General features: G+C 41.4%; 1 protein-coding gene across 3 annotated transcripts in view; it reads left to right on the top strand.

Annotated features, from left to right (window-relative positions):
- The window catches only part of Neurl4 (neuralized E3 ubiquitin protein ligase 4), a 508598-nt gene extending 499130 nt beyond the window's left edge, over positions 1-9468 (top strand). For 2 of the 3 annotated variants that reach the window (XM_071695559.1, XM_071695560.1), the window contains exon 26: positions 8405-9468. In XM_071695559.1, coding sequence (XP_071551660.1) covers positions 8405-8642 — 238 coding nt within the window. In that variant the 3' untranslated portion in view covers positions 8643-9468. The remainder of the gene's footprint in view (positions 1-8404) is intronic. The other variant, XM_071695561.1, reaches the window with a different exon arrangement.
- Positions 9469-12303: the final 2835 nt, after the last annotated feature.

The following is a 12303-nucleotide window of genomic DNA, read 5'->3' as shown; positions in this document are numbered from 1 at the left end:
GCCTTCACCCTCTCAATCAATACCCTCTCATATAATTTACCAGGAATACTCAACAAACTTATACCTCTGTAATTTGAGCACTCACTCTTATCCCCTTTGCCTTTGTACAATGGCACTATGCACGCATTCCGCCAATCCTCAGGCACCTCACCATGAGTCATACATACATTAAATAACCTTACCAACCAGTCAACAATACAGTCACCCCCTTTTTTAATAAATTCCACTGCAATACCATCCAAACCTGCTGCCTTGCCGGCTTTCATCTTCCGCAAAGCTTTCACTACCTCTTCTCTGTTTACCAAATCATTTTCCCTAACCCTCTCACTTTGCACACAACCTCGACCAAAACACCCTATATCTGCCACTCTATCATCAAACACATTCAACAAACCTTCAAAATACTCACTCCATCTCCTTCTCACATCACCACTACTTGTTTTCACCTCCCCATTTGCGCCCTTCACTGAATTTCCCATTTGCTCCCTTGTCTTACGCACTTTATTTACCTCCTTCCAGAACATCTTTTTATTCTCCCTAAAATTTAATGATACTCTCTCACCCCAACTCTCATTTGTCCTTTTTTTCACCTCTTGCACCTTTCTCTTGACCTCCTGTCTCTTTCTTTTATACATCTCCCACTCAATTGCATTTTTTCCCTGCAAAAATCGTCCAAATGCCTCTCTCTTCTCTTTCACTAATACTCTTACTTCTTCATCCCACCACTCACTACCCTTTCTAATCAACCCACCTCCCACTCTTCTCATGCCACAAGCATCTTTTGTACAATCCATCACTGATTCCCTAAATATATCCCATTCCTCCCCAACTCCCCTTACTTCCATTGTTCTCACCTTTTTCCATTCTGTACTCAGTCTCTCCTGGTACTTCCTCACACAGGTCTCCTTCCCAAGCTCACTTACTCTCACCACCCTCTTCACCCCAACATTCACTCTTCTTTTCTGAAAACCCATACAAATCTTCACCTTAGCCTCCACAAGATAATGATCAGACATCCCTCCAGTTGCACCTCTCAGCACATTAACATCCAAAAGTCTCTCTTTCGCGCGTCTATCAATTAACACGTAATCCAATAACGCTCTCTGGCCATCTCTCCTACTTACATAAGTATACTTATGTATATATATATATATATATATATATATATATATATATATATATATATTTTTTTTTTTTATACTTTGTCGCTGTCTCCCGCGTTTGCGAGGTAGCACAAGGAAACAGACGAAAGAAATGGCCCAACCCTCCCCATACACATGTACATACACACGTCCACACACGCAAATATACATACCTACACAGCTTTCCATGGTTTACCCCGGACGCTTCACATGCCTTGATTCAATCCACTGACAGCACGTCAACCCCTGTATACCACATCGCTCCAATTCACTCTATTCCTTGCCCTCCTTTCACCCTCCTGCATGTTCAGGCCCCGATCACACAAAATCCTTTTCACTCCATCTTTCCACCTCCAATTTGGTCTCCCTCTTCTCCTCATTCCCTCCACCTCCGACACATATATCCTCTTGGTCAATCTTTCCTCACTCATTCTCTCCATGTGCCCAAACCATTTCAAAACACCCTCTTCTGCTCTCTCAACCATGCTCTTTTTATTTCCACACATCTCTCTTACCCTTACGTTACTTACTCGATCAAACCACCTCACACCACACATTGTCCTCAAACATCTCATTTCCAGCACATCCATCCTCCTGCGCACAACTCTATCCATAGCCCACGCCTCGCAACCATACAACTTTGTTGGAACTACTATTCCTTCAAACATACCCATTTTTGCTTTCCGGGATAATGTTCTCGACTTCCACACATTTTTCAAGGCTCCCAAAATTTTCGCCCCCTCCCCCACCCTATGATCCACTTCCGCTTCCATGGTTCCATCCGCTGCCAGATCCACTCCCAGATATCTAAAACACTTCACTTCCTCCAGTTTTTCTCCATTCAAACTCACCTCCCAATTGACTTGACCCTCAACCCTACTGTACCTAATAACCTTGCTCTTATTCACATTTACTCTTAACTTACTTTCTTCCACACACTTTACCAAACTCAGTCACCAGCTTCTGCAGTTTCTCACATGAATCAGCCACCAGCGCTGTATCATCAGCGAACAACAACTGACTCACTTCCCAAGCTCTCTCATCCCCAACAGACTTCATACTTGCCCCTCTTTCCAAGACTCTTGCATTTACTTCCCTAACAACCCCATCCATAAACAAATTAAACAGCCATGGAGACATCACACACCCCTGCCGCAAACCTACATTCACTGAGAACCAATCACTTTCCTCTCTTCCTACACGTACACATGCCTTACATCCTCGATAAAAACTTTTCACTGCTTCTAACAACTTGCCTCCCACACCATATATTCTTAATACCTTCCACAGAGCATCTCTATCAACTCTTATCATATGCCTTCTCCAGATCCATAAATGCTACATACAAATCCATTTACTTTTCTAAGTATTTCTCACATACATTCTTCAAAGCAAACACCTGATCCACACATCCTCTACCACTTCTGAAACCACACTGCTCTTCCCCAATCTGATGCTCTGTACATGCCTTCACCCTCTCAATCAATACCCTCCCATATAATTTACCAGGAATACTCAACAAACTTATACCTCTGTAATTTGAGCACTCACTCTTATCCCCTTTGCCTTTGTACAATGGCACTATGCACGCATTGCGCCAATCCTCCCGCACCTCACCATGAGTCATACATACATTAAATAACCTTACCAACCAGTCAACAATACAGTCACCCCCTTTTTTAATAAATTCCACTGCAATACCATCCAAACCTGCTGCCTTGCCGGCTTTCATCTTCCGCAAAGCTTTTACTACCTCTTCTCTGTTTACCAAATCATTTTCCCTAACCCTCTCACTTTGCACACCACCTCGACCCAAACACCCTATATCTGCCACTCTGTCATCAGACACATTCAACAAACCTTCAAAATACTCATTCCATCTCCTTCTCACATCACCACTACTTGTTATCACCTCCCCATTTACGCCCTTCACTGAAGTTCCCATTTGCTCCCTTGTCTTACGCACCCTATTTACCTCCTTCCAGAACATCTTTTTATTCTCCCTAAAATTTACTGATAGTCTCTCACCCCAACTCTCATTTGCCCTTTTTTTCACCTCTTGCACCTCTCTCTTGACCTCCTGTCTCTTTCTTTTATACTTTTCCCACTCAATTGCATTTTTTCCCTGCAAAAATCGTCCAAATGCCTCTCTCTTCTCTTTCACTAATACTCTTACTTCTTCATCCCACCACTCACTACCCTTTCTAAACAGCCCACCTCCCACTCTTCTCATGCCACAAGCATCTTTTGCTCAATCCATCACTGATTCCCTAAATACATCCCATTCCTCCCCCACTCCCCTTACTTCCATTGTTCTCACCTTTTTCCATTCTGTACACAGTCTCTCCTGATACTTCTTCACACAGGTCTCCTTCCCAAGCTCACTTACTCTCACCACCTTCTTCACCCCAACATTCACTCTTCTTTTCTGAAAACCCATACTAATCTTCACCTTAGCCTCCACAAGATAATGATCAGACATCCCTCCAGTTGCACCTCTCAGCACATTGACATCCAAAAGTCTCTCTTTCGCACGCCTGTCAATTAACACGTAATCCAATAACGCTCTCTGGCCATCTCTCCTACTTACATAAGTATACTTATGTATATCTCGCTTTTTAAACCAGGTATTCCCAATCATCAGTCCTTTTTCAGCACATAAATCTACAAGCTCTTCACCATTTCCATTTACAACACTGAACACCCCATGCATACCAATTATTCCCTCAACTGCCACATTACTCACCTTTGCATTCAAATCACCCATCACTATAACCCGGTCTCGTGCATCAAAACCGCTAACACACTCATTTAGCTGCTCCCAAAACACTAGCCTCTCATGATCTTTCTTCTCATGCCCAGGTGCATATGCACCAATAATCACCCACCTCTCTCCATCAACTTTCAATTTTACCCATATTAATCGAGAATTTACTTTCTTACATTCTATCACATACTCCCACAACTCCTGTTTCAGGAGTACTCCTACTCCTTCCCTTGCTCTTGTCCTCTCACTAACCCCTGACTTCACTCCCCAGACATTTCCAAACCACTCTTCCCCTTTACCCTTGAGCTTCGTTTCACTCAGAGCCAAAACATCCAGGTTCCTTTCCTCAAACATACTACCTATCTCTCCTTTTTTCACATCTTGGTTACATCCACACACATTTAGGCACCCCACTCTGAGCCTTCGAGGAGGATGAGCACTCCCCGCGTGACTCCTTCTTCTGTTTCCCATTTTAGAAAGTTAATACAAGGAGGGGAGGATTTCCGGCCCCCCGCTCCCGTCCCCTCTAGTCGCTTTCTACGACACGCGAGGAATACGTGGGTATATATATATATATACCTTCCACAGAGCATCTCTATCAACTCTATCATATGCCTTCTCCAGATCCATAAATGCTACATACAAATCCATTTGCTTTTCTAAGTATTTCCCACATACATTCTTCAAAGCAAACACCTGATCCACACATCCTCTACCACTTCTGAAACCACACTGCTCTTCTCCAATCTGATGCTCTGTACATGCCTTCACTCTCTCAATCAATACCCTCCCATATATATATATATATATATATATATATATATATATATATATATAAAAAAAAAAAAAAAAAAAAAAAAAGCAAACACCTGATCACACATCCTCTACCACTTCTGAAACCACACTGCTCTTCTCCAATCTGATGCTCTGTACATGCCTTCTCTCAATCAATTCCCTCCCATATATATTTTTTTTTTTTTTTCTATACTTTGTCGCTGTCTCCCGCGTTTGCGAGGTAGCGCAAGGAAACAGACGAAAGAAATGGCCCAACCCCCCCCCCCCCATACACATGTATATACATACGTCCACACACGCAAATATACATACCTACACAGCTTTCCATGGTTTACCCCAGACGCTTCATACTTTCATGCTTTTTTTTTTTTTTTTTTTTTTTTTTTTTTTTTTTTTCTTCCAAGAGAAGGAACAGAGAATTGGGCCAGGTGAGGGTATTCCCTCAAAGGCCCAGTCCTCTGTTCTTAACGCTACCTCGCTAATGCGGGAAATGGCGAATAGTTTGAAAGAAAAGAAATATATATATATATATATATATATATATATATATATATATATATATATATATATATATATATATATATGGGTAAATATATGAGTAAATGTGAATAAGAGCAAGGTTATTAGGTACAGTAGGGTTGAGGGTCAAGTCAATTGGGAGGTGGGTTTGAATGGAGAAAAACTGGAGGAAGTGAAGTGTTTTAGATATCTGGGAGTGGATCTGGCAGCGGATGGAACCATGGAAGCGGAAGTGGATCATAGGGTGGGGGAGGGGGCGAAAATTCTGGGGGCCTTGAAGAATGTGTGGAAGTCGAGAACATTATCTCGGAAAGCAAAAATGGGTATGTTTGAAGGAATAGTGGTTCCAACAATGTTGTATGGTTGCGAGGCGTGGGCTATGGATAGAGTTGTGCGCAGGAGGATGGATGTGCTGGAAATGAGATGTTTGAGGACAATGTGTGGTGTGAGGTGGTTTGATCGAGTGAGTAACGTAAGGGTAAGAGAGATGTGTGGAAATAAAAAGAGCGTGGTTGAGAGAGCAGAAGAGGGTGTTTTGAAGTGGTTTGGGCACATGGAGAGGATGAGTGAGGAAAGATTGACCAAGAGGATATATGTGTCGGAGGTGGAGGGAGCAAGGAGAAGAGGGAGACCAAATTGGAGGTGGAAAGATGGAGTGAAAAAGATTTTGTGTGATCGGGGCCTGAACATGCAGGAGGGTGAAAGGAGGGCAAGGAATAGAGTGAATTGGAGCGATGTGGTATACCGGGGTTGACGTGCTGTCAGTGGATTGAATCAAGGCATGTGAAGCGTCTGAGGTAAACCTTGGAAAGCTGTGTAGGTATGTATATTTTCGTGTGTGGACGTATGTATATACATGTGTATGGGGGGGGTTGGGCCATTTCTTTCGTCTGTTTCCTTGCGCTACCTCGCAAACGTGGGAGACAGCGACAAAGTATAGAAAAAAAAAAAAATATATATGGGAGGGTATTGATTGAGAGAAGGCATGTACAGAGCATCAGATTGGAGAAGAGCAGTGTGGTTTCAGAAGTGGTAGAGGATGTGTGGATCAGGTGTTTGCTTTGAAGAATGTATGTGAGAAATACTTAGAAAAGCAAATGGATTTGTATGTAGCATTTATGGATCTGGAGAAGGCATATGGTAGAGTTGATAGAGATGCTCTGTGGAAGGTATTAAGAATATATGGTGTGTGAGGCAAGTTGTTAGAAGCAGTGAAAAGTTTTTATCAAGGATTTAAGGCATGTGTACGTGTAGGAAGAGAGGAAAGTGATTGGTTCTCAGTGAATGTAGGTTTGTGGCAGGGGTGTGTGATGTCTCCATGGTTGTTTAATTTGTTTATGGATGGGGTAGTTAGGGAGGTGAATGCAAGAGTTTTGGAAAGAGGGGCAATTATGAAGTCTGTTGTGGATGAGAGAGCTTGGGAAGTGAGTCAGTTGTTGTTCACTGATGATACAGCGCTGGTGGCTGATTCATGTGAGAAACTGCAGAAGCTGGTGACTGAGTTTGGTAAAGTGTATGAAAGAAGAAAGTTAAGAGTAAATGTGATTAAGAGCAAGGTTATTAGGTACAGTAGGGTTGAGGGTCAAGTCAATTAGGAGGTAAGTTTGAATGGAGAAAAAGTGGAGGAAGTAAAGTGTTTTAGATATCTGGGAGTGGATCTGGCAGGGGATGGAACCATGGAAGCGGAAGTGAATCATAGGGTGGGGGAGGGGGCGAAAATCCTGGGAGCCTTGAAGAATGTGTGGAAGTCAAGAACATTATCTCGGAAAGCAAAAATGGGTATGTTTGAAGGAATAGTGGTTCCAACAATGTTGTATGGTTGCGAGGCGTGGGCTATGGATAGAGTTGTGCGCAGGAGGGTGGATGTGCTGGAAATGAGATGTTTGAGGACAATGTGTGGTGTGAGGTGGTTTGATTGAGTAAGTATGTAAGGGTAAGAGAGATGTGTGGAAATAAAAAGAGCGTGGTTGAGAGAGCAGAAGAGGGTGTTTTGAAATGGTTTGGTCACATGGAGAGAATGAGTGAGGAAAGATTGACCAAGAGGATATATGTGTCGGAGGTGGAGGGAACGAGGAGAAGTGGGAGACCAAATTGGAGGTGGAAAGATGGAGTGAAAAAGATTTTGAGTGATCGGGGCCTGAACATGCAGGAGGGTGAAAGGCGGGCAAGGAATAGAGTGAATTGGATCGATGTGGTATACCAGGGTTGACGTTCTGTCAGTGGATTGAATCAGGGCATGTGAAGCATCTGGGGTAAACCATGGAAAGTTGTGTGAGGCCTGGATATGGAAAGGGAGCTGTGGTTTCGGGCATTAGTGCATGACAGCTAGAGACTGAGTGTGAACGAATGAGGCCTTTGTTGTCTTTTCCTAGTGCTACCTCACACACATGAGGGGGGAGGGGGATGGTATTCCATGTGTGGCGAGGTGGCGATGGGAATGAATAAAGGCAGACGGTGTGAATTGTGTGCATAGGTATATATGTATGTGTCTGTGTGTGTATATATAAGTGTACATTGAGATGTATATGTTTGTATATTTGCGTGTGTGGACGTGTATGTATATACATGTGTATGGGGGTGGGTTGGGCCATTTCTTTCGTCTGTTTCCTTGCGCTACCTCGCAAACGCGGGAGACAGCGACAAAGCAAATAAATATATATATATATATATATAAGTGGTGTCTATTCCTGTAGTTCTAGCTGATTGGCACATGAATTGTCCTAGAATATTTTGTCTTGAGAACTCAGTGCCATCAATTTGTTATCATCAGAGTTCATCACTACAAGAAGATCCTCTCGTATGATGAATATGGAAATAAGATGTATGTTAGTTAATGATATTCTTCTGAAAACTAATCTGATTGTGATGGCTTTGTGTCTGTATAGGTTCTGTTTTATCTGCATTTGGAAGTACATGTAAAAGCAGAGGAAACTGATTGAAACTTTGTACTTACGAGTTTGTTCTAGTCTAGTCTAGTCAAGTCTAAGCTTAAATATTTTGTAAAGTGTTGATCGCTAGTTAACCATTTTGATTTGATTGGTTTGTATGTATTGCCAGTTTTGCAGGAACCACAATATAGATGATGCAAGTGTACAATAAAGTAGTAGACAGTTTTAGTTAGTGTACCAGTATTAGTATTTTTATTTTCAGTTTTCTGCAAATATATACTTACACTTCTCAGATATGTTGACCCCTGCACAAGGAAAAGTGTACAAGTGCGTGTGGTGCTACAGGTTGCTGTCAAACCAGGGTCTTATAAAGTTGGATCACCATCTGTCCCATGGAACCCCAGTCATCATGACCCCAACACTCACTCTGCTCTTGACTCTCACCTTCAGCCTGATAGTATTGAGTGGGTGACAAAAGAACGAGGAGCTACGCAACTCTTAGCTCTCTTGATAAGGATTGAAGAAAAATAAATGGCTCAAACTTAAAGGACTTATCATTTATCAGCTACTTTCATCATCACATACTTCATGAGAAAATAACAACAACTCTGCCTCCCTCCAAACATAATACTGATATTTTGATTATTTGTGATTTGTGCAGATCTCTTCATAACACTACATTTTACAATAGATGCATAATGAAAAAACCAAGTGTCCAGTGCTGTAATGTTTTTGAAAAGGCAGCACAACCCAATTCTTACATATGCATAATGGCATTGAGTTGTAGAACCATAAGATGATCTGATGTATCTGTAAACATTATTTTCAAGGTGTAGTGTTTGAAAGTTTGCATTAATCTACACATCTCTGAAGAGCTTGTGGAGCTAACATGAAATGCCTTTGTAAGTTTGCTAGAGGAGTGTGTCCTGAATTTGAGAAAGATTTTTGAATATATAAAGAGGACATATTACTATGCAATTAACTAATGAGAACTTAGTTTGGTATTTTATTGAATGCTTTTTAATATCAATTCGTACAAGAAAACCAAACTCAAAAGTTATTTTCTATAGATGTGTTAAAATTATATACCAAAATGGTGAGAATACTCAGAACTAAACCAGAAAGTGGTGTAGAAAACCTTCCTAATCTATATTGTATCTTTTTATGTATCAGGTTTCAGATACTGCATAAGGCAAGTATAGAGACATTGGTTGTCTGGCTAGTCAGTGTTTCTTAAATTGTATGGGTCTTGAAAACCAATACTTAATGTGCCATTTTTCACTGGACTTACTATTTGTTCTACAATGGGTCTTTCTCATAGCTACATGATTTAAACAGGATATCCCTCCACAGTATACCTACCTCTTTAATTAACCTGAAGTTGTGGAAGTGTTCAACCAAAATTCATTCATATGATGATTTTTTTTTCTTTTACAGGTTATTAGTCTAGGAATGTAAAGTATATTAGATCATTATGGGGCAGTGTAAGAAATTATCATAGTAGGCATTATGACAAGATATGAATAACAAGGATTCATATGACTTATGGTAAACAGCTTTGATAGATTTAAATTTTAATAAGGTTTACTCAATGCAAATAATAATATATTGAAAATCTATGGTATTCATTGCCTTTTGTCACCTGTAAAGAGAATTGATAATAAGATCAGGTAATCTCCAGTAGATTTAGAAAAGCTCAAGTGCCCATAACAAAGTGATACAACTGAGTAGGTTATTGTAAGTACTCTTCATCTTGTGTACTGAGTTAGATAATGTCTCAGACATGTGGATTATGACGAGTTAGTAGCCACAACGAAAATAAGTTATAAGAAAGCTCATGAACTTGATTTCCTTTACCATCCATTCCTTTTTCTCCTATAATGGCTGATAAGTCAGAACTTGGAGTCTCTTCTTTAATCATCTTAGTGTCTATATCTTGATGTTTAAGGGTAATTCAGTACCAGTCATTTTGCCAGTTGCAGTATCTCATTGTTTTGAACCAATTTCCTTTATTGTATGAATTCATTTAATGTATATATATATATATATATATATATTCCCTGGGGATAGGGGAGAAAGAATACTTCCCACGTATTCCCTGCGTGTCGTAGAAGGCGACTAAAAGGGAAGGGAGCGGGGGGCTGGAAATCCTCCCCTCTCGTTTTTTTTTTTTTCCAAAGAAGGAACAGAGAAGAGGTCCAGGTGAGGATATTCCCTCAAAGGCCCAGTCCTCTGTTCTTAACGCTACCTCGCTATCGCGGGAAATGGCGAATAGTATGAAAAAAAAAAATATATATATATATTTATTAAGAAAGGGGGTGACTGTATTATTGACTCGTTGGTAAGGTTATTTAATGTATGTATGACTCATGGTGAGGTGCCTGAGGATTGGCGGAATGCGTGCATAGTGCCATTGTACAAAGGCAAAGGGGATAAGAGTGAGTGCTCAAATTACAGAGGTATAAGTTTGTTGAGTATTCTTGGTAAATTATATGGGAGGGTATTGATTGAGAGGGTGAAGGCATGTACAGAGCATCAGATTGGGGAAGAGCAGTGTGGTTTCAGAAGTGGTAGAGGATGTGTGGATCAGGTGTTTGCTTTGAAGAATGTATTTGAGAAATACTTAGAAAAGCAAATGGATTTGTATGTAGCATTTATGGATCAGGAAAAGGCATATGATAGAGTTGATAGAGATGCTCTGTGGAAGGTATTAAGAATATATGATGTGTGAGGCAAGTTGTTAGAAGCAGTGAAAAGTTTTTATCGAGGATGTAAGGCCTGTGTACGTGTAGGAAGAGAGGAGAGTGATTGGTTTTCAGTGAATGTAGGTTTGCGGCAGGGGTGTGTGATGTCTCCATGGTTGTTTAATTTGTTTATGGATGGGGTTGTTAGGGAGGTGAATGCAAGAGTTTTGGAAAGAGGGGCAAGTATGAAGTCTGTTGTGGATCAGAGAGCTTGGGAAGTGAGTCAGTTGTTGTTCGCTGATGATACAGCGCTGGTGGCTGATTCATGTGAGAAACTGCAGAAGCTGGTGACTGGTTTGGTAAAGTGTGTGAAAGAAGAAAGTTAAGAGTAAATTTGAATAAGAGCAAGGTTATTAGGTACAGTAGGGTTGAGGGTCAAGTCAACTGGGAGGTAAGTTTGAATGGAGAAAAAGTGGAGGAAGTAAAGTGTTTTAGATATCTGGGAGTGGATCTGGCAGCGGATGGAACCATGGAAGCGGAAGTGGATCATAGGGTGGGGGAGGGGGCGAAAATTCTGGGGGCCTTGAAGAATGTGTGGAAGTCGAGAACATTATCTCGGAAAGCAAAAATGGGTATGTTTGAAGGAATAGTGGTTCCAACAATGTTGTATGGTTGCGAGGCGTGGGCTATGGATAGAGTTGTGCGCAGGAGGATGGATGTGCTGGAAATGAGATGTTTGAGGACAATGTGTGGTGTGAGGTGGTTTGATCGAGTAAGTAACGTAAGGGTAAGAGAGATGTGTGGAAATAAAAAGAGCGTGGTTGAGAGAGCAGAAGAGGGTGTTTTCAAATGGTTTGGGCACATGGAGAGAATGAGTGAGCAAAGATTGACCAAGAGGATATGTGTGTCGGAGTTGGAGGGAACGAGGAGAAGTGGGAGACCAAATTGGAGGTGGAAAGATGGAGTGAAAAAGATTTTGAGTGATCGGGGCCTGAACATGCAGGAGGGTGAAAGGAGGGCAAGGAATAGTGTGAAATGGATTGATGTGGTATACCGGGGTTGACGTGCTGTCAGTGGATTGAATCAGGGCATGTGAAGCGTCTGGGGTAAACCATGGAAAGCTGTGTAGGTATGTATATTTGCGTGTGTGGACGTATGTATATACATGTGTATGGGGGTGGGTTGGGCCATTTCTTTCGTCTGTTTCCTTGCGTTACCTCGCAAACGCGGGAGACAGGGACAAAGCAAAAAAAAAAAATATATATATATATATCTTTTCTTTTTCTTTCAAACTATTCGCCATTTCCCGCATTAGTGAGGTAGCGTTAAGAACAGAGAACTGGGCCTTTGAGGGAATATCCTCACCTGGCCCCCTTCTCTGTTCCTTCTTTTGGAAAAATAAAAAAAAAAAAAAATAATGAGGGGAGGATTTCCAGCCCCCCGCTCCCTCCCCTTTTAGTCGCCTTCTACGACACGCAGGGAATACGTGGGAAGTATTCTTTCTCCCC

The sequence above is a fragment of the Panulirus ornatus genome, chromosome 58 (genome assembly GCF_036320965.1).
Source record: "Panulirus ornatus isolate Po-2019 chromosome 58, ASM3632096v1, whole genome shotgun sequence".
Lineage (NCBI taxonomy): Eukaryota > Metazoa > Arthropoda > Malacostraca > Decapoda > Palinuridae > Panulirus > Panulirus ornatus.
Note: the sequence above shows the minus strand (reverse complement) of the source record. Positions and strands in the feature narration are given on the sequence as shown.